General features: G+C 41.8%; 2 protein-coding genes across 2 annotated transcripts; one reads left to right on the forward strand and one right to left on the reverse strand.

Moving 5' to 3' along the window:
• Nucleotides 1–378: 378 nt before the first annotated feature.
• Nucleotides 379–7,183, forward strand: KDM8 (lysine demethylase 8). Its single transcript, XM_074158407.1, has 7 exons — nucleotides 379–858; nucleotides 1,107–1,273; nucleotides 2,408–2,540; nucleotides 3,433–3,474; nucleotides 4,242–4,391; nucleotides 5,119–5,211; nucleotides 5,311–7,183. Exons 1-7 carry the CDS (start codon nucleotides 379–381, stop codon nucleotides 5,473–5,475), a joined length of 1,230 nt encoding a protein of 409 aa, XP_074014508.1. The 3' UTR covers nucleotides 5,476–7,183.
• On the reverse strand, nucleotides 4,958–22,003 carry NSMCE1 (NSE1 homolog, SMC5-SMC6 complex component). The gene is made up of 8 exons (XM_074158408.1): nucleotides 21,802–22,003; nucleotides 21,092–21,235; nucleotides 12,384–12,505; nucleotides 11,095–11,172; nucleotides 9,616–9,762; nucleotides 8,524–8,640; nucleotides 7,484–7,604; nucleotides 4,958–7,002 (listed from the first exon to the last, which is right to left on the reverse strand). The coding sequence occupies exons 2-8, from the start codon at nucleotides 21,207–21,209 to the stop codon at nucleotides 6,932–6,934; spliced, it is 774 nt and encodes a 257-aa protein (XP_074014509.1). The 5' UTR covers nucleotides 21,210–21,235; nucleotides 21,802–22,003; the 3' UTR covers nucleotides 4,958–6,931.
• Between the last annotated feature and the right edge of the window lie 743 nt (nucleotides 22,004–22,746).

Genomic DNA, 22,746 nt, shown 5'->3' on the forward strand with positions numbered 1-22,746 from the left:
GCAAAAAGCCAGCCATGCCACCGAGAGCCACGGCTCCGCTTCCCTCGCCCGCCTAACCCCCTCTCGCCCCCTTCTGTTCCTCTGTAAAATCATACACCGTTCCGTGAGGAACCAGGCGATGAGGCGGCCCTGGGCTAAAACTAACCTGAGAAAACGACTATTTTGTACTCCAGAAGAGGTCTCCATCCCGGTTCGTTACGCGGCTGCACGAAGACTCGTAGCCGCATAAAGCCACACACACAGGAAAGAACGGGAGGGCGAGTGCAGGTCCCGCACACCGGCCCCGCACCGGGACAGGGAGAACCGCCCCGCCGGGGCCTGCCCCCGGCCCTCCCGGGCCCGCCCCCCGGCCCGCCCAGGCCCGGCAGCCGCGCTGCCATGGCGGAGGGCCCGGCGGCGGGTGAGGCGCTGTGGGCCGAGGTGCGGGCGCTGCTGCCCGGCTCCGAGGAGGGGTTGAGCTTGTCGCTGAGCGGCGAGGTGGACGACTGCGTCCTACCGCTGCTGCGGCGGGCCCGCCGGCTGCTCTACGGCGCGGCGGGCCGGCCCTGCGAGGCGGAGGCGGCGGCGCTGGGGCGCCTGGGCGACATCCTGCGCGACTACTCCTGGGAGAGGCTGAACGCGGGGCCCTGGCGGGAGGTCGGCAAGGCCTGGCGGCAGGTCTACGCCTACGCCTGCCTCTTCGGGGCGCTGGCCGAGGTGGCCGCCGGTCGCCCGCTGGCCCCCGCCGTCCGCCTCTGCGACATGGGGCTGCTGATGGGCGCCTCCGTCCTGGACAACGTCCTCGCCCGCCTCGTCCGCGTCTTGCAGGCCCGCCTGCCCCGCGGGGAGCGGCCGGACGCCGCCCCGCGGAGCGCCAAGGTACCGCCCGTCCCCGGCCCTGAGGTGACCTGGGCCCGCCGCGCCCCCCGCCCGGCTCCCACTCGCCTTCCCCACCTCCTCTCCCCTCCCTCGGGCTCCCCCCGCCCTCTGTTCCCCCTCCGTCCCGGGACTGGCGTTCCCCGTCGTCCCTCCTTTCCCCTCCGGGAGTGCCCGGGCCGGGGTGGGGGGGACGGCCGTGGAGGCCTTTGTCGGCGGTTGTGGAAGGAGAACGGCTGTCTCTGTTCCAGCGGATCCGGATTGAGCCCCTTCCAGTCCCCGTTGTGCAGCCAGAAGATGCGCTTCCACACCTGCACTGCCCTTCGCTGGAGCATTTCAGAGACAATTATCTAATTCCGCAGAAGCCTGTGGTCTTAGAGGGGATTATTGACCACTGGCCGTGTATGAAGAAGTGGAGGTGAGAAATAAGAGTTTCTTCCCTGTCCTAGTAAGGGCGAGGATCATCTTCTGTGTGAGGTATCTTGATGCTCAGTAGAGACCATCACAGAAGACAGGTGCCATTGGGAATGACTTGGTAGCGCCTTCTTGCTGCGATGTTGTCTTTGCTCCGTAGATGAGGGAAGAGCATCAAACCATCCAGAGCATTGCCCGGTAAGTGCTCAGGTGTGCCAGGGAGAGATGGTGCTGGTCGGGATGGTGCTGGCCCTTGGTCCAGCCTCCTGGGGCTGTGCCGGGAGCACGCTGGTGAGTTGCTGACGTCTCAAGTGTGTCTGTGTCAGACACAGATCAGTGATTTTTGCATCTCAGAACTTGGTGATAATTAGTGCAATGGAAAGTGAATTTCAGAGATGTGCGGGTAAGCACAATTGGCTTTTTCAGTCACAGGTACAAGCACTGATGTTTGTTCAGTGTCGTGTCTGAGCGTTGAGTTTCAGACACTGCCATTCAGGAGTGAGTAATAACATTGTGCTCCCTGTGTAACGTAAGCAACGGAGCCAAAAGTTCCAGTACTGAGAATTGAGCATCTGTGAGATAAAAGCTCATGATTCCTTAGAAAAGGGGGAAAAAAGCACTTACACTTAGTTCAAGCGATTGCTTTTGTTCCACAGCCAAGGGTAAAACTGACATTAACCGAACACACATGTGTTCAGGATATGTTCATGGATATTACTGGCACCTGTATACAGAATTTAGCACTGACAGAGAGTTGATGTGGCATTAATGATAAAAAGATACCTCATTTTATTTAGCAAACGTGGCAGGAGGCAGCAAAAAGATTAGCTCATCAAGAGAGACTAACAACTTAAATCTCCTTAGTTTGTAAGGAAACAATAGTTTACTGAGGTAAACACGGTTTTAAACTAAAACAGAACCAACAATTGTGGTATAATGTACACATGAACTTGACTGCTTGTTTCCTTGCTGCTTGCATCCTTTTCTGCTGCCATTTGTCTTTGGTTGGCTGGTTTGAGAGAGAAGAAACTCATGGTAGTAGAGTTTTATTACTTTAAAAGATTGATTTTCATTGTCTTACATTGAACATTAGTAAGAAGAGCAGTATAAAAGGGTAATGGAACTTCCTTTATTACAGTGTGGACTATTTTTGTCAAGTCGCAGGGTGCCGCACAGTCCCCGTGGAATTGGGTACCCGATACACAGATGAGGAATGGTCTCAGAAGCTTATGACTGTCGGTGACTTCATCAACCAGTATATCGTGAATGGGGTCTGTTACTCTTGTTTTGTTTCATCTCCAAATACAGCAGTGTGTTACTGGTACAGAATTTCTGCTTAGAACAAACATGTTCAGAGGTGATGTCAAGGGAGGGGGTATGCTGTAAGCAAAACTAATTAAAAGGTTTGACATTTTGAAGATCTGAAGCTACAAATAGTTATTGCAAAAATAGCTAGGTTTGATTTTTGTTTATAATCAAATGTACAGCAGCTGGAATTTGATTAATAGATATCTTCTGCAGCAAAAGCCCGAATGGTGGAGTCTAAGGATAAGGGATCCTCAGCCAGCAGTTTTGTTCCTTTTTTGTAATTAAACTGCTTAGTGAGATCTAGGATCAAGATCCAAATTCACATGCTACCAGGAAAAAAAATTAAAAGTTGATTAGCAGTTGAATGTCCTTTTGCTTTCAAAGCTGAGGATCTGAAGCCCTCATCTCTGTTTCCTAATCTTCTGGCGCAGGAAGGACCATGTGCCATTGCAAATTGGTCTATGGTGCAGCCTGGAACAGAGTATCGAGATACTTAGAGGGAGTGAAGGTGAACTAGCCTGTTCACCAGCAGGGTCTGGTTATAAAGATGCAAAGCATTGTCACAGGATTGACAACAGAACTGTCGAGATCCCATAGGATTATAGCTAGGCTTCTTCCAGTAACTTGAGCTAGGTAATTTGTTGATTTTGGGGATATATCTATACTCTTACAATTTCAGTGTAACTGTAAGTTACTATTTCAGAAGACCCTTTATACTAGTCAACTGTTGAAACAGCTCTAGTACTTTGAAATGGGACATTGGACATGGATGTTACCTATAAGTAAAATAAAACTGACTGAGAAGTCTTACCCTATATGTCACTATGCATTTTTTTCTCTCTGCTGTAATTTCAGAACAGTGTAGGATACCTTGCCCAGCACCAGCTTTTTGATCAGGTAAAATTGAGTGAATGTTTTTTATCTTTCTGCAGTCAAGTGTTCCCTTTGTAGCACAAGTCATCTCTGAGGATGTCATCTACTGGATGGAAGGGCATACAGAGAATTCGGAGTATTTCTTAAGTTTCTCTTCCCACAATTTGAAGGAACGGAGGGAGGGATTTGTTCCATTTGGCTGAAAGGCAAGAAAACAAAACCTTTTTGGGACTGAAGACATTCAATCTTAGTGCTGTTTCAGTACAATGTAGCATACACTTACAAGGATATCACCTGGAAAGCAACATGTCCCCAAAGAATGCATAAATCAGGGAAGAGATTTGGACAGAAAACAGTCTTCAGCAGTGATATGTTCACCATATTCTGAAACGTCATTCCAGTTAACCTGAGATTAGGTTGGTGGGAGACATAAAAGGAATCTCACGAAGCACACAGTGTATAAAAGAGCAGCTGCTCCTTTTCCATGAACAGCAAATCTACTTCTTATTGTGGGTTTCTCTGGTATCTGGGAAAGTGAAGGGTCCCTGAAGAAGGAGAAACCCCATTCTTTCTCCTGCCTCTCCTTCCAACAGAATCTGCTTGCTAGGACAGAAAGTGTGAGGATGTTTCCTGCAGATTCCCAGCAGTTCAGCTACTTCTCTCCTGTCTTTGCTGGACAAGCGGGTCATTTGTTTTCTTTGTGTCAAGCCTTGTTCCTCTGTTGTATGAATTGCATACCTTTGGCAAGTCAGTACACACCCTTTTTTATGTTTCTTTCGTTATGGGAGTAGATTCCAGAATTGAGAGAAGATATCAGTATCCCGGACTACTGCTGCCTGGGGGAAGGAGAAGAAGATGAGATCACCATTAACGCTTGGTTTGGTCCAGAAGGCACTATCTCACCTCTTCATCAGGATCCTCAGCAAAATTTTTTAGCCCAGGTCTGTACTCTACTTACTCTACACATGCCATTAATGCTTTAGCTAGAAAAAAGGGCTGAATTATGAAATACTTGAATCTTGGAACCTTGGAACCAGCAGCATGAATATTCATCCTGTGCCTTCTGTGGACATTCTACTGGTGTCAGTGCAGGAATCAGCTTTGACTCTTGGTTATTCTGCCACTTCACTCTAGGCACTGGTGACTTGCAGTTCAGTGTAATGTTCAGGTCAGTCAGTCCACTTGCCTTACGAACTCTAGCCTTCCAATTAAGCACTCAGATGAAATAACTGATTTAACAATGACAAAAAATAAGCTAAAGGAGTATATGGAAGCTTGGGAGTCACTCTGCAGGCACCTCTGCCTGCTGGCATGAACTGCACTGAAGACTCAACCTCCTTATTCTCAGTTTGTCTTCTAATTACTTTCTAGCTACGTAGAGCACAAATAACATTGTATAAATTGGGTGCCTTAAACTTTGAATTTAAAGTAATTTGGTTAAAAGCATTTCCTCATATTTCAAATTCTTATCTGCTTCAACGGAACATGTACTTGAATTCCAATAGTCGGATTTAACTTTTTATTATAGCAGTGTCTGTTTATTACTAACAGATAATGATGTTTCTTGTAATCCAGTATATTTTACTTTAAATGGCCAGCTATGGCCCACAGCTCCCAGTAAAGTGCAGGTTAATGACAGTTGGAAAACATGTATTGTAATACATGCAGGTATTTGGAAGAAAGTATATCCGTCTATATTCACCACAAGATTCAGAAAACCTGTACCCACATGAAGGCCATATTCTTCACAACACTAGTCAGGTAAATAGTTGCCTGAAATTTTAATATCAATAATGTTACTTTAGCAAATCACATTTGAGTAAAGACATTCCACTGATGATTGTTTTGGTTTTTTTATAGGTTGATGTGGAAGATCCTGACTTACTTAAGTTTCCCAATTTCAGAAAGGCTGCATTTCAGTCCTGTATTCTGATGCCTGGACAGGTTCTGTTTATTCCAGTTAAATATTGGCACTATGTACGATCACTTGACATCAGCTTCTCTGTCAGTTTCTGGTGGTCATAGATCTGAAACATGCATAAAGTCTGTTAGCATCGCAATAGGAATTAAAAATCAGAAAAAGTAGCATCTGGCATCTTCTCACAAGAGAATTCTTTTTAATCCGGAGGTTAGAGGTGGATTAAAAAAAAGTCCCCAAAACCAATATCCTCTTCCTTCAGCATGGTGAAATAATCTGGATGGGTAAATGGAAAGAAGACGCTACAGCCACTTTATTTTTGTGGATGTTTCTAATGCAAGTGCCTCTTAAAGACTGTGTTAGATCACCATCTTGTATGCGTTTGTACATCTGAAACAGCTCTATATATGGGCACTGCCAGGACTCTGCTTCAAACTATATTTGGATCATCAGGTTAGTGTTATCTTTTACTTGGATTTAATAACAGTAAAAAGTAGAGTTATATAAACAGTGAGGGAACCCAAAGGTTGAACCAAAGGTTCAATACATTAAAGAAAAAAAAAAAAGCTAACACGAGGGAAGATACCGATCTCCTATACAGAAGAAGTTACTAGTGTTAAGGCCTAGGAACATTATTAATTGTAGTTAATCCGTAGTGTAATTGCAGTTAAATAAACTGAAGCTTAATCATACTTTGATTAACTATCAGCTGCACTGCTGACACTGCCTTCTGCAGTGTCGCACATTTCTACCAAGGAAAGATATGCGGCCATTCCCTTCTGGCACCTGCAATACCTAGTCCTCGTCTTTTTTTCAAATCACTCTTAAAGGAAAAAGCATCCTTACAGAAAACTGGAGAGTGAAGTACTAATACTAAAACCTAAAAGAGTCTTAAGATGATTATTTTTTCCAATACTTGCAGACATAAGCTGGCATTGCCCCAAAAGTCTTGTCCTGCTCCTTCCCAATTGTTTTGACTGTGAGAATATTCCCTCTCTTACTAAGCATAACTGCTTGTGACCTGGCCTTATGTCAGATGAACTCTTCTGTGCTCAAAGAAGGGACAAAACTCAAGCAACAGTGCAACAAGTGTTCAAATTCTAGCCCTAGATCAGATATTCTGCCTTAGTGAGGAGACCACAAGTGCTGCATTGATTTTTCACCTACTTGAAGCCCTGTGATGCCAGGAGCAGGTTTTGTTTTCAGTTGTGCAAGTGAAACCATAACTAGGGAACGCTGTTACTGAGAAAGGCTTCTTTTAATAGTTCACCTGCAGGAATGACTTGCAGGATTGAGAGACACAGATGTTTTTAGTCATTCCCAAACATAACACTGAGAGTCTAACCCAAGAATATGGAGAACTACATACACAAAACAGCCTCCAAGAAAGCTGTGCAGTCACAACTGTGAGAAAGAACAGGAAGGTCAATGATAGTTTTATTGTAAGATTCTTAAAATTTCAGGAAAAAAGTTATTAACAGTGCTCTGTTCAGTGTACTTAAGAATACAATACAGTCTGGCTATTCTGCAGGAGTGGGGAAAAAGATATCACTGAAAGTTCTCCTAGCATCGTCTGGTGCTCTTCTCTGTTCTCCCTGTTTTTGATGGTGACTGGGAGTCTGTCCGACTCGTACCTGTAAAGAAACCAAAAGGAAGGTTAGTCAATGACACAATTCAAAAGGATACTGTATAACATCCAGATTTTTAAAATGCTTTATATGTTCCCTGCATTCCCATTTGGAATGTCCAATTTCCCTGGCTAAATAAAGGAATTCTGAAGAGGTTGTGCTCTTCTTAGAAGCACAGTATTTCCAGAAGCTTTAGTGTCATGTCTTCCATCTGTCCCCTATTTTCTGCCCCTCTTCATCCCCCATCTTGAATGTTACTAGAAACAACATGCATAGGATCTGCTAGTGACCATAAGGCATAATCCTTGCACTTTCAGGGCTCAGTGTTGCCTGTGTATGGTTTACTGTCACAAACATACAACTAAAATCCAAAATAACTGATGTTCAACTACAGTGATAAATAATACAGGCAGTGCCACTGAATATCACAATCCATTATCTAGTATTATTACACTCCTTTTTTTTTTTTAAATAGGGTGCTTGGTACCTGGAATGTCACAAGCCCAGAAATCATTACACTGCGGACAGCGTGGTTCAGTCTGAGCTCTGAAGTACTTTCTGACACAAGGCAAATGCATTACAATTCCACAGGATTCACATACTTGGCTCTGAAATCAGAAGTGTTGATAAAAAAAAAAAAAATAAAATCTTTCTAACCTGTCCTTCAGTTTAAAATAAAGTTGTTACAAATGGCGGCAGAAATGCAATGCTTTATTCCAAAGAATGGTTCGCATGGTACAGTTGGTAGATACTCAAAAGTCAAAGCTGATAAATGATAAAAGGAGTTACTTTCCTGGAAAGTAGGAAATAAGCATTCCTCTGTATTGGCAAAATTTAGCTTGAAAGACAAACAACACTGAGCTATCTGGGTGCAATAAAGGAGACCAACTGGGCTGGAAAAAGTAACATAGAAGCACATTAGTTGGGAAGACGAGAAGATGCAGGGTCGAGGAGCAAGAGAATGCAGAAGTTTTGAAATAGGAGTTCAGGCTGTAACCACTTTTGCAAGACTAAACTGGTAACTTACCAGCAATCAAAACACAGTGGTTTAGCATGCTATATATAAGCCTGCACGGTCATTCTGAGTCCAAGACACAAGCAATTTCTGAACTAATGTCCCAGGACCAAAGATGAACGTGTGTCACATGAAGACTGCTTTTTGTAAGGTCCAACGATAAGACAGCTAACACTTCACTGTTATGCCTATTTAAGGATAAGGAGTTCATCTCTAGCCTGCTGGCTTTGGAAAGCAAGACAGCACAATAATGTTCCTTATTGGGTGAGTTTGCTTTGGAGATCCTGCTCCAAGCCAAGTGTGTTGTTTGTTTTTTTTTCCAAAGACAGAAGATAAAATACCTACACTGGAAAAAAAAAGGGGAGGGGGGTTTTCTTTACATGGGCAGCATTACCAGATTACAAGACCAGAATTTATCATTGCCTGCCTAATACTCAAAGGAAAGTACCAGAAACTTCAGCTCTAACCACATAAGTACATCAGCAGATGCCTAGTGGGGTAATAAATCTTACCTGGATGGCGAGGCTGTGACAGATGTTGCACTTCCTCGCCACATCTGGGTAGTTGCTGAGAATGTACTGTTCCATCTCAATTATGCAGCGCGTATGCAGAGTATATTCTCCATTTCTCTAAGGAAACAAGTGGTGAGATAAGGAATTTCTTTTAATTCCTTTTACGTTTTTTGACTTTTCCAACCACCTGTAGCAAGCATTTGACATGCACTTTTTTTCTGCCATTGTGAAACTAACATGCTGACAGTAATACAATGCAAAGCTGAAATACTTTTGAAGTAGCAGAATTAATTTGCTTACAGGATCAGAATAAAGGTCTCACACCTTTAACAGATCTAGTCCTTGGAAGGTACAGATGAACAAGTATGATCTCCTTAACAAAGATACATGGTTTTGGGACCTTCCATTTGCACATTAGTGGAAACTCTACTGGCTTTCAGTAAAATCTAGGCACTTAACTGCTCCAGGTATCTTTGAAAATATCTGCTAAATCACTTCAACGTAACAAAACGTGTGGCAGCAAGTTGGAGATCTACAATGCAATGAACCCAGTAGAAAAGACACTTGAGGTCTCACTTGTCTTGGGAAGCAACTGCAGTGACCACATGGTAAAATAATCTCAGTTTCTCCCTCATGAAGTAAAGGAGATTTAAAAATGTGCAGCGGCCCCTGCATTTCTGGTACAGGAGTTTTCAACGTGTTTGGCCTCACTGCTTTTCAGGATATTCTAAATGTAACTCGCAGCACTGATCACTCTGAAGAGCTTTCCCCAGCTCTTGTTCCAAGTTTAAGTATGCTGTGTGCAAAGGATGTCTGTATATCGCAACGCAGGGCTGTACAGACATACCCACCCAGCTCAGGTACAAGAAACTGAAACCATGTTGTCCTGTATAAACCTCCCCAAGGACCTTTTCCTTGTAAATGTACTACCTTTTCTGCAAAAATCACTGCAGCAGCAATAAGCACAGGCCCCATAAAAACATTTTTGCCATCATTCATTAAAGAACAGCTCCAGTTTCAACCATCCCATCCGTAAGAAAATAATAGCTGAACCTATTAAAACATGAACACTTGAAAAGATAAAGCATTTACCTCAGAGAGCCACCTATCCTCCACAAAAACTTTCAGCACTTGTTCCGCTTCCTTTTTCTTCATTTTCTTAGTTTTAAGTTGGTCAGCCAAGTTTAAAATATCCGTAGAAGAGGCAAAGCCATTTTCTGATGAAATTATTAGGTCCATCTACAGAAAGAAACATTTTCAACTATTAAAAAACCCATGCAATTAGAGGGACGCACCATATAGTAATGTACAGCTTTTTAGCATCCATACATGAGATACACTACAGGATATGGCTTGAACCAGAACTGTAAAACAAAGGCCAAAATCTGAAACTATCATTGTTACCTTGACAGATTTCATCTTTGCCAAGGAAACGTTTCCACAAATAGAACTGTACAGTGCTGCCTAAATGAAGCTGCATTCAGGGACCCCTGAGCACACTCGGGGGTGACAGATGTTTCTTTTTATCTGCTCTTTGTCAAGGTTCTTTTCAGAAAAAATCTCGCTACCAAAGTTTGTCCACCCTGGAGTCATTAGTGCTGCTGAACCTACCTGGCACTTGAAGGCTGTAGCAGTATTACCAATCTTCAGAGAATCTCTCCCTGGAAACATTCCTGCTGCTCATCATCACAGAGCAGCAGAGGTTTTATGCCAGTAGTAGTATGTGCCAGGATAATGCCATCTCTACAGGGCTGACATGGCTGTATAAGGTGCTTCACCAATAATGGGGGAGGGCAGGGAAATTAGACCTCTGCAGCTGTCACAGAATAGTCAATACACCTCTCTTTCCAGTTTATACAGGAAACTTAACGTGTGCAAAAAAAATATAAAATTTAAAAATCTAGTGGCTGGAGAAATTAAGTCCTCAAAGTTCAAGACACTATAAGAACAACTCACTAAAACACGCAAGATAAATAGCTATGACCACAACTCACATTAAGGGTTGTTGATAAGAAATTAGACATTAAATGCCCTGGAATCTCACCAGGAACTTAAAAAAATTCTCAAGTCTATGTTTTCGTGTTTAAAAAGCAGCATTCTGAGTAGTTTATTAAACACAGAATTAATTGGCTAAGCAATAACAAGACATGTTTCTATTCAAGTCACCAAATCCAGCTTCTATGCTATTAGCATTAAAATCTACTGTATATTGCTGAATTTTTCACTAGCTTTAGTAGTCTAGTAATCACAACTGAAAATGCTGAAAAAAACAACTGAAAAAAAGTGAAGAAAGGTGCTTGTTTAACTAAAAGCAGGTGCTAATTCCAAGGAGCGCTCCCCTATTGCTGGTGTCAGTTTAATGATAACTGAATTTCAACGGGGAATCACTACTTGCCTATATTCCCATTCCCGCCTCCCCATTCGATTTGGGATAAACTTAAGTAAGATGACAACTAGTTCCTGAACCACATCTCCATTCATATCCATTTCTTTTCATTTTAAGATGGTACCTTCACAAATAATGTGATTTACAAATAATGTGATTTACTAACTAATAACTGACATACTTACTGTTTTTCTGAACAATTCTAATTCATTTTCTGTATAGTCAGATGCCATTTTAGTTATTTCAGTTTCCGCCAAATTCACCTACAAAAAAAAATAAATACTTAAACTGAAATCAAAGTGCCTTTGTATTTCCACACCATAAAATGCAAAAGATCCTCTGAGTAAAGAATACATCATCTCACAATTAACAGAAATGTAATTTCTTTAAGTGGCATGAAAGAGGCACTTGATGGTACTTCAGTTCTTTCTTTACAACCTCTGATCCTCCAGCCACATATTCTCCACAGCTCCCTCTGCCCAGTCCAAGCTCTTCAACAATGCCATCTCCCCCCTAGGGAACTAATATAGACTATTAGCTCTATAGTAGAACTAATATATTACACCAGGATACTCTGCTGGACAGTAGCAGTAATTATGTTATAATACACATTTTTGTTTCACTGTGAAAAACAGTTACTTACTATTTCATTCATTCTTATTGCACATGCTACTGCTGTTTGTTATTAGCTCCGCTTAATTGGCAAAATGACCCAGAAAGGTTGAAAGTACAACCTAGTGTTAGAGTACATCCTGCATGGTCTTTTGAAATTACTATATAACCTTCTCTCAGACATACACATTTCAGAGCATCTAGGGAAACTTTTTATAGGCCATTCCTTAGGAACCCTTTTATGCTAGGTTGACTTTTGAGTAAGAGAAAAAGAAAACTAAAGTTGGAGGGCTGTGTCTTCTAGCTTAAAAATTCCTCTTGAGAAAAAGTCTCCTGTGAAAAAGAAATCTCACTTCAGCACTTAAACCAAGTTTATGCTAAATAAATCAGATGCTGCTGTAGTCCTTGCTGCCATGTTCCATTTCCACACACCTGAGGTGCTGGCAGTTTATCATCCCCTTTCCCTGTTCTAGAAGAAACTTCCACAGCAGCTGCCAGCGTAAGAGTGGAACAGCCCCACATAAACCACTCAAGGCACTGGTAAGAGTAAGCAGCCTGCTGGCACATGCAGCCTTCAGTTCTAGATTCTCTCTTTTCTCTAAATAGCAGTTCTACTACAGATGTACGGTAGGAAAAGGACCCCAGGTAACTCAATCTTTCTAACATCCAAAGATGGCACTTAGGGCAGCCTTACATACAGCTAGAGTTTTTGGCCCATTTACATATGGAAGGTGTGCAGACCTTTCACCGGCATATTATTACAAGGTTAATTTTAAGTCGGAGCCACGGGAGGCTCCCTCTGCTACCCAGGAACTAGTCATGAGAAGCCAAACCACGCGATGGCAGCACATCACATACTTACTAAAGCATAATGTGCTCTCCCATCATCTTCCGACATTCCTTTCCGGATCTGCATAAACAAAGGCTGTAGATGACTGTTAATAGTACTGATGAAATCATCCAGTTTATCATGCGCGTAGTAGACTGAAAATAAGTAAGAAAAAGCACATGTACAAAAAACCCAAACAACACAAGGCAGATATTTTTCATGTTTTATCTGCAGAGACATTTTTTTCCCCCAAGGTAGAAGAGCTAAAATTTAGTGAGGCAGAATTCAAACAGGTCTGTTATATTCATCATTTTCTGGTGCTGATGATCACCAGCTTTCAGAGAAGCTCAGCTCCTTGAAAGTCAGAGTTTAGAGAGAAAGTCCAGACGTTCTGCCTTGCTGTATGGAACTCACCACATCAATCCATTATTTACAGTGACTTGCACTAAGCTGAATCGAAAATAAAACATGACCAGGAAAAATTATTATGCACAATACAAAAATAAACTTGCTTTCTGTCATTTACACACAAGGGATTCCTGGTTCCTTCATGTTCTGTCTCACAAATTAATGGCATGTAAATGATCACATTCCATACCAGAAAACTTAAAATTCTAGCCTTGTAGAAATACAGGTAATATCTGTGTCACATTCTACAAACAAATTAAATACTAGCGGAAGTTCTATCACAGACATAATTAAGTTGGACTTTGGAGTCATTCTGTAGAAGTACATGCTATGGCTTTTCCAAGCACAAAAATAGCACACGCCTTCAAGAGTTTCCATCCAAAACAAAATTATGTCAGTGCCAAAACTCCTCTTGACTTCAGCAGGCTAGGGTTTAAAAATAGAGTTAAGTAACAGCTAGTAACTTTAGAAAAAGGATTGCTGTCTCAAAAATACTACCAGTTATCACTAACTTAATACTACACTAAGAGTCAATCACTTGTGTAACGGCATCAGACAGAGGTCCCCACCGTACCCCACTGTATGGCATAGTACAATGCAAAAACATCAGTAACAGGATGCTCCTGCCTGGAAAGTTCACAGTTCTGATATACAAGACTCCTTAAGTGAACAGAAGAAAGAAACAGCAAGAACAGTAATAAAATAAGTATCATATTAAAGTAAGTATAACATGAGTTATATGCTTCTCTACAGGGCTGACATGGCTGTATAAGGTGCTTCACCAATAATGGGGGAGGGCAGGGAAATTAGTATTTGTCGTGCCAACTCTTCAAATTGTCGTGCCACCTGCCTGGCACCTGTCAGCAGGAAACACCACATACATCAAAGCCAGGGAGCCTTAGTGAGAGATCTAAAACAGGGTAAGATGAAAGATAACAGAAGAATATTCTTTTGTACAGCAGCTGTAACATTTTAATGTGAGATGAATGGCTGCTCAAGTAGATCTTCTGTGAAAAAAGGGGATATAAACTCTCCATAAAAAAATTAATGCGGGACAGACCACAGCAAAATTTACAATTCCCGACTCAGGAGAAATCATAAATGCCCTTTACTATTTGCAAAAGCTTATAACTTACCTCTACAAAACAGCTGTACAGGCAGCCATAACAACTGATTGAATAGAAACCGTTTATTCAAATACATCACTACTGAAAACAAGTTATTTACTGTAAACAGATTTGATGAGAAATTAGGAAAACTAATGTGATCTTCATTAAGTATCCACAATCTTTGTATTCCGACTATGCATGTACAGGAATGTCTTCATCCTTTTTTCTTCTGGTAAAATATCTCAGAGGTGTCAATACTACTTCTAAAGACTGTATTTAAGAAGACCTTGTTGTAACATGAGTATATTGGATGCATACTGGAGCCAGGATCACCCTACTTCCAAAATACTGGATTAAACTGTTTGAAAAGTCTTACTTTCCAATAACTTCCCCTGTAAAATGTAGTACCTTAAAAAAAAATAAATCTAAGACTTAGTTACAATTGCTGTGTATTATTTTTTGTAACAGAAATAAATTGTTTCCTTCTCTAGGGCGTAAAATGTAATCTCAACTAATACTATATCGCAGATATATTTACTGTAATCTGTTTTCAGTCACATAAAATTAAAGCAAACTGCTATTCCAGTACCCAATTATGAACAAAACAAAGTCATTCGTAGCATTTAAAAACAAGTATATGCAGGAACCAGCTATTCTTCTTTCTGTCAATAAACAATTCTCAGCTCTGAACACTTAATAAAGATACGTGACAGCATTAGAAAGAGCTCTTTATGCATTACCCTAGAACACTTCTTGGGAGCATTTCCTTTAGAAGAAATTATTCCAGTTCAATGACAGATAGCAGATGAGCAACTAGGAAAGAGCAAACATTAAATAAATGGAACACAAATATTCTGAGGGTGTGGGTTTTGGTTGGTTTTTTTCCTAAATTTAAAGAAACTCTTAATAATAAATATTTTCCACAGAAGAGCTGAACAGATCCCTCACTGAAGATAAAGCATAGGTGCTCTGAGAAAACAGACACTTTTCTGACTGTGTCTATGTGCAAACTGTAAACAGCAGGAAGCACAACAAACAAACTTACACTCTTGTTTAATTATTACTTTTCAACACCCAGTTTTTTAAACTTTCTTGCTTAAAGACAAACAACAGGAATCTTTATTACTTAGTCTGAGATGCCACAGCTTCATGATAAATTTAAAAATATACGAGCACTGTTATAAAATTAGAGCTCCCATGTTTACAGCAAAAGACTACAAATAAGCTGAGTGAATGCTTTAAAAGAAAGGAGATAGGACCTTTACTCATATAGAACCTAAACACACAGTTATCATATCTATGTACTTCAGTTTCCATCTCCCATGTAACCAGGAGATTAAACAGAAGATTAAGTACAATTCTAGTTTGCAAAGTAGCTTTACAAAGATGTCGTGCTTTTCTTCTACTTTAATGACACTAAGCAGATGTAATACAAGCCACTGGCGACTGGTGTTGGTATCTACAGCTGATTTTCAAACCATATTAAAAACATTAATAACTACACAACAGCTTTTGGCATAATCAGTTTGCAAACTTGAGAATTAACAAAAAACTAGAACAAACCATGAAGAATAACACGACAAATTACTTTGGATTTTAAGTCACTGATGCTCAGTTTTCATTTCACAGAAGAATAAAAGGGGAATAAAACATTCAGAAAAGTTAATTTCTTTGATGAAAAAAAAGTGGTGGGGTTTGGATATTTTTTTCCCCAATTTCCTTCAGTTACTCTCTTAGTACTAAGATGATTAATATAATAAGAAGCTTCCTATCAGGATTTGAAAATGCTGTCATCTAACTTTATTATAGCTAGAAAAATCTGAGGCAACAGAACCATCACCGGTAACAGAATCTAACAGCTTGTTTACAAAGTTCTTTAGAAACAAAACATCCTTAATTACACTTCACAGCAACATGTTGTACAATACCTTTTTTTTCCCTGCTGTTTAACAACATGAAAAACGAGCCAGAACACTTCCTTGTAATACCACAAGGTCTTGTATTATAAATACATAAAACCAGCCAATCCCTGCCTTGGAGACCTTAATGACATTTGAACTATGGACTAGACTACGTCATTCACTGTTATTTTTTTATATGTATCCTGCTTTACATTATTTTAAACTCACACAAAACCATTCACAATTAAACCTCTTTCTACACATACACCTACGATACGTGTTTCAGACTTCCCATGAAAAATAGAATCATCGGGAAGAAGTTGCTGCTTCCAGTAGCAGACTGCAACAATAATCTAGAACAAAAACAGCCCGCAAAGAAGTTTAGGGAGGGAAAATGCTCAGTTATTCAAATGGCACAGATAGATTTCACTTGCACTGCAGTGCTGATACACTTGAAAAGTTGCAGTGAACTTCAGTAAGGACTCACAGCTTTAAAGTGTAACCTCTAGCTCACTACCCGAGTGATGACTGATGCTCTGCTGCAATGCTGGTTCAGTACAACTTGAGACTGGCACACCCAATCTTTTTTCTGTCTTCTTAACACAAGCAGTATTGAATTTTGACCCATGGGATATAGTCACTTTTCATTACCGGAACAGCTAAATGAGTAATTGATAAGCTGCTTTACATTTTATGATTCAATCCACCCACAATGCATCTGATATGCAGGAAAAAATATTTAGCAGAAAATATGGCCTTCATTACATAGGACACAAAAATAGATTAATTTGTTCTGACCTTAAATTCTATAGATAAGTAGATAGAAACCCACAGCAAAAACAGAAGAGTCCCTGTAGGGTAGGTAGCACTGGGACAAGATGCAAGAACGCTACTGAGCCTGGCAGGAGCATGGCTTCCAGAACTAGTAATGGGCAATATGATGCAGATAAGATGGGAGAAAGTATAGCCATCCACCAGAAAACCTCATCTCATCCTCACCATTCACTTCTCGTGCAACACGTAAGAGAAGTAACTGAAGTGTATTTACTTAAAAGCATTTACTATGCTATAGTGAAGTACTGCTAAGGAATGGTGTGATCTCACTGTCTACACTCCCACTGATCTTCCCCAGCCACTTTTCTGTTAGTGCCTTGTGATATTCTTCATTGTCTACAGAAAAATGGCTAGTCTGAGGAGCCAAGAGTCATGTTTTCTTTTCCTAGTTTTGACATATTTGATGCATTATAAAGCAAAATATCAAAACAACAGTACAGTGGATTATTCTGTTGTTTTGCAATGCAAACACTTCTCTGGTAGCATAAAACATAGACCTCAAACAGATGGTTATCTGCAAATTCCACCACAGATAAGAAAAATTCCCCTAAGCTCTAGCTGAACTTTGCAGACAAGATATATGTATAATGAGTACTCTGGGTCACACACTGGAGCAGCTGCTGGGGCTCTTCCTACAATACTAAATACTAAAAAAGACATAGAAAACATGTAAAGCAAAAATGCTTATTTATTCTATGGAACCCTGTTTCTCATATATAATTTATTTAGCGGGTCTTTCAACAGCCAAGCACGAAATATGTTATGCTTAAGAAATTGGTAGGACCGTAGACTCAAGTTGACACCAACAGTTATTTTCTTCCAAGTTCAGCTACCAAGACAGTTAAACAAAATACAAAACATAGTTAGACAAAAGCCAGCCTGATACAATCCACATTAGTAAATGGTTAACCAATACACTCCTTCTGTACATCCAAATTGGCAGAAAAAAAGGCAGTTTTCTCTCATTCTTCCATTTTTCTAAACATCCTTTCATGTATGGACTGTATCAGCCATTTTTCTAACGAACTTCACTGTAACCTAACATACAGTTACATCTTATAATTAATTGTATAAACATCACCTTTAGTAAATACAGCCATTGGTTTGAAAGGCAACCTGATTTTGTCCCTCAAAATTATCCTTAGGTTCATAAAAATATAGCAAAAGAAAATGGATCTGCATTTTCTGTTAATCTTCTGGCCTTGAGGAGTGTGGCAAATGAATGAGGGTGGCTTGTGAATGACCGTGTCTTTGGAAAATAAAACACTGGTCACAAAAATGCCCATTATTGTTATATTTAAATACTCATCAAATGAAGTTGTGCTGAATCCAAGAAAAAAAAGGGTAAACTTGGAAATCTATCAAGGGATAGAGATAGAGAGTACATAAATGTCAATGTTTATTCCATGATCCATATTAAAAAAAAAAAAAAAAAAAACACCTCATGCTATTATAGAGAGAAATGTGTTTTCCAGGGGACAGGCTCCATCTTTCCAGCTGTGCTATTTAGAGTAGTGTAAGCCCAGAGCTTCACTTATTAAAGCACTTCAGCCGGCTTGGAAGACAGCAGGAAAAATAACTACAAACTCTCCTATTTCTACCGTTTCCTGATTTCAGCCTGGGGTCAGGGTCAGAATAATATTCTACGTATTCTCTTCCCACAGACAGTGTCTTGTAAGGGGATCCAACAATAGCCAACTCAGATACTACCATTTATTTCCCTGATGACACAAACAGAGGAAAAGCCAGCTGGCACCCACAGACAAACACAGAGCCACCCCAGAAATGACGCCAAGAATTTCAGGGTACCTTATCTATTATTATTAGAGACCTGCAAGATGTCTTTAACTTTGCACTTAATTTTTCACGTGTTTCATAACTGGAGAAGCCATAACAAAATGCAGAGAGAAAGAGCATGCATTAAGGGATTCCAGTAAAACAGTATGACCAATTATAATAACCTTCCTCAACAAGCCTGCAATTTGTAGCCCAACTGATAGTAAGTGTTAATCTTAACACTTTCTAGTGGTCCTACACAGCACTTTGATAGATATTTGGAGCTTTTCCTTCAAAGCTGGGTGCAGATTTTAGCACAAACACTTGTCTCCTAACAAGAAGCGTATGTAGGTGATACACAAAAAATAAGGTGTCCCCTGGCCAAAAGGCTTAAGATTTTGAAATAACCTCGAACAAGAAAATGTGCCAAACACCAGGAGGGAAACTTTTCAGATCACCTTGCTCAGAGGCTGCACAGGCTGATTACTGCATGACTTGACTTCGTTTGACACTGCTTTTTTATCTTTTCATATTTAAGGAACAAATGTCATAGAGAGGAGACAGCCTTTTTATGTACTGCTTACAACCTGCAGGAGAAAGGAATTAATTCAAATAAGCTAGTTTTAGTAACATTAGCTTTGATCTGAAAATTAGCTTTGATTTGAAAATCATTGTTGAGATTGCACCAAGCAGTACTAAGATGTATTTGAAGAAACTACATCAAAACAAGAACTTCATCTAGAAACAGTCCAGTCAGGCTGAGTTTCCTCATAAAAATGCTATTGCCATGATCTTGCAAACTTTTACACTGTTAATTTGCCCCCAACAAGGATGGGTTTGTCAAATTGCTGGTTCTTTTGTTCAGAAAACAAATGTGGGGGGAAGTGTTCCATTCAGTGAGTCAAGTTCAACATCCTTTTGCCTCCCAATGGGACAAAAAGCTTTCCTAGGTAGACCGTGTAATAGAACAGTCAAAACTCCCACACTGTATCATGTGTAATTTCACAAACTTTTCCGTTACACATCAACTGTCACTATGCAGAAAAAATATAAAGTACTCGGTAGGCAGCAGTTGCAATGGAGCCTTTTTTTTCCTAAATCCTTCTATTAGATAAACCTTCCTAACAAATAACTCTATCAGCTCTTACTGCAGTACAGCTCACTGATCCTGCATGCTGAAAACACGATCCAGCCGTAAAGGTTTTTTTCTTAAGGTTCTTTGTTCTTAACTCACAATAAACTCCCTATAGCCATGCTACCAGCCAAGGCCATCTCTAGCATTTACCACAAATTCTTTTACAAATCACTTGGTTCTCACAAATACAAAAGCAAACCTGTGAAAAACTACGTTATTTTTCCACACTTCCACTTTTTCAGTCAGAAATTTGGGCAGGTGCTGAAATAAGCTCTTTTGGCTCAGGAGAGTTTGAAAACCTATGGAGCCTGTTTAACTCCTTTTAACTAAGGAAAATACAGAAATAGTGCCATTGCCCAGAAAGGACTCCACTTGTGGCAGCAAAGCATGATCGAGTTCACAATAGGTTGTGAGCATCAGTGACTACAGTCTCTTCTCTCTTAGCAGAGAGAAACAGCAATTAGCAGTGGTAAAGTTATCATCCCAGCTAGCCACTGGCAACTGAGTGGCTTGGTTCCCCTGCAATGACTGATTCAGCTCCCAACAGACTCACACAGATACCCTGAACTGACTAAACCCTGCAAATAATGGCTTTTATTTTTGAAGTCATAAATACTAGAGAACTAGAAAGTAACTCGAGAGATATTCAGTGCATATTAGATCTCAGAATGTGTAATTTAAATAACATTCGCTGGAGTTATCTGCCTTTCAGTAGTAATGGTTTAAAATCACTAATTTGAACAGCATTTGGGTGTTTCCTTTTTAAATGGCACTTTTTGTTCTTACACATTCCTTGTCCTTTGCAATTTTGTCCATAAATAAGGAAAAGATAAAAAAAGAATAATTTTATTCTTTCACTATTTTCTGAGAACCAGCAACTGACACATCTAACACCTACTGATTAATTAGTGCTGAAAACATTACTCATTACAGCTTTCTTTCAGTTTCCCCACCACATTCTCACAATTAGTGAAGATGAACTCATTACTCTGATCTGTAAGCAGATCTCTGAAAAAAATTCCTATTGAGTAGATGATACATTTCTGTACTATTTGAGTTTGAACGTGAACTTCAACCAGGTTTGATCACACACAACCAAATTTTTGCTACTTGTGCCATACAATTCAGCTTGGTATAGCATAGATTAAAACTAACCAGCCCACCATGTAATCCGTCAGATGTGAGAGATTTACTAAAGACAGGTAACAGTATACACTTCATATTACATTGCAAAGGAAATCTCTCCAAGTAAGTGTGAAGAAAAACATTCTGGAAATCTCAGCACTATCAGTGTCAAAAATGATTTTTTTTTAAATGTATAACATATAAAAAACCATCTTTACTAAAATAAAAAGTGCTCTGTATGACTGTGACCTGATTAAAACTTAGTTTCCTCACTGCTGTGTTATTTTATCTTTTAGAAAGTGAGAGACCACTCACAACATTAAAGTTTTTTAACTCTTTTTTAGATGGTGTATGCTTTTCAGAAATCTAATTATTTGTAAGCTGCCCCAGGGAAAAAAAAAAAAAAAAATGGTTCTTCCATCTCCCTACTCTTTCTCCAAAAGAGAGACACACCTTTATCGATTTCACAGCAGTGCCTGTGTAATTTCCTGGTCTCTGATCCTTCCATTATCCCATGAGACATCAGGACCTGTAAGAACCGCCGATGAGCATCGGTCATCTGAGCTGCCATCGCAATATTCCACCAGGCTTCCAGTGCTGCAAAAGGTGTAAACTGGAATTAACGCACATGTTCATGCAAATTGAAAATGCACAGCCCAAGCACACCTAGGATTCCAATTAAACTCTCCAACACTGAATCACAGCAAAAAAGCAGATACCCCAGGTTGTTCTCAGAATAGAGGGTGACTAACTCCGAGGTTTTATGAGAAAGATGCAAAAGATAAAGCCCAACTAACTTTAGTTACAGAATAACACAAGGTAGGTGGTGTGCTACCACACCCCCAAGCTGAAAATAGCGGTGTTGTGTGTGTAACCATCAACAGAGCATCTTGCACAGCTTTGTGTTTGATGCTTCCGCTTACTACACATCCTGATCATTTGTCTAATTAGAGCATAACATACTTCAGACAGAAAATCCTCCTCTAAATCTTCTGAAGAGCATCAGAACTAAATAAAAGCATCTCAAGAAACTCCTTGACCGCCGCAGCCAAATAGTGGTTAATAGTCCACAAGAGAAAAGAGGCTTCCAGGCCTCTCCAAGCCAAAGGACCGGGGGGGTCGCTGGAAGCTGCTCCAGGGAAAAGGAGAAGGAGCTTCCTCACCAGGTTTCCTCCTTTGTGGCTGCTTTTTTCCTCAAGGAGATCCACCGAGCGACCGGTCGCCTCTGGCCGAACCCCGGCCTGCCCCGGCAACCGCCTCTTCCCCGCCCGCTCGGCCTCGGGCCCCGGGCCCGCCGCAGCACAAGGGGTGAAGCCACGGGCAACCGACCGAGAAACTGCCCCGGCCTTCGCCCCCGCCGCCCCCGGCCTTCGCCCCCCTGCCCAGGCCCTCCCGGCGCCCCGCTCCGCTCCACCCGTCAGCCTGTAGCGCCTCAGCCCGCCCCCGGCCCCGCTCGATAGCTCGGTGATGGCTGCACCCGCCTGCCATCGACCGGCTCGGCAGCCGGCGGGGCCGGGCCCTGGCAACGCCCGCCCCGTGACGAGCCGGTTGGGGAGGCGGCCCCGTCCCGTCCCGTCGCGTGCCGGGGGGAGCGGCGGGGCCGGGTGCTCCCGCGCCGGCGACAGCCGATTCCGCCGGGCCGGGCAGGACGGGCGGCGGTGCCGTGCCGTGCTCTGCGGCAGGGCGGAGGAGACAGAGCCGAAACCGCCCGGTGCGGACCGGACCCCGTCGCGTCGCGTCGCACCAACCGGGAGCCGAAGCGGGCAAAGTATCTCCGGCGGCTCCCCCTCCTCACTCGGCGGGAGAATGGTCTCCTTCTTTTTATTAACTATGTCCGGAGCTGGATTTGTACCGTCTGTGCTTGGCGGCTGAGGAGAACGGCAGACACCGGCGCGGCGGCGGGGCCGGCGCTGGACCGAGGAGGGTCGGGTCGGTCGGCGGCGAGACGGGCCGGGCCGGGCGGAATCCCAGGTAACAGCTCCGAAACGTCCCTTGTGCTCCTCGGGGTCCGGGAGGGCGGAGGGGCCGGGGGGGAGGCGGGGGTTCCCGGAGCGCCCCCGGGGTTCCCGGAGCAGCGCTCGGCCCCGGCGCCTCCGGGGTGGAAGGGC

The sequence above is a fragment of the Numenius arquata genome, chromosome 14 (genome assembly GCF_964106895.1).
Source record: "Numenius arquata chromosome 14, bNumArq3.hap1.1, whole genome shotgun sequence".
Classification (NCBI taxonomy): Eukaryota; Metazoa; Chordata; class Aves; order Charadriiformes; family Scolopacidae; genus Numenius; species Numenius arquata.

What these genes read in the sequence shown, in the direction of transcription:
- KDM8 (XM_074158407.1), top strand. Translation starts at nt 379, where the DNA reads ATGGCGGAGGGCCCGGCGGCGGGTGAGGCGCTGTGGGCCGAGGTGCGG. An exon ending in CCGCCCCGCGGAGCGCCAAG is followed by an intron (nt 859 to 1,106) that starts GTACCGCCCGTC and finishes TCTCTGTTCCAG; the next exon opens with CGGATCCGGATTGAGCCCCT. An exon ending in CCGTGTATGAAGAAGTGGAG is followed by an intron (nt 1,274 to 2,407) that starts GTGAGAAATAAG and finishes CCTTTATTACAG; the next exon opens with TGTGGACTATTTTTGTCAAG.
- NSMCE1 (XM_074158408.1), bottom strand. Translation starts at nt 21,209, where the DNA reads ATGGCAGCTCAGATGACCGATGCTCATCGGCGGTTCTTACAGGTCCTG. An exon ending in TAGAATTGTTCAGAAAAACA is followed by an intron (nt 9,763 to 11,094) that starts GTAAGTATGTCA and finishes TTCTTTCTGTAG; the next exon opens with ATGGACCTAATAATTTCATC. An exon ending in CTGGGCTTGTGACATTCCAG is followed by an intron (nt 7,003 to 7,483) that starts GTACCAAGCACC and finishes GTTTCTTTACAG; the next exon opens with GTACGAGTCGGACAGACTCC.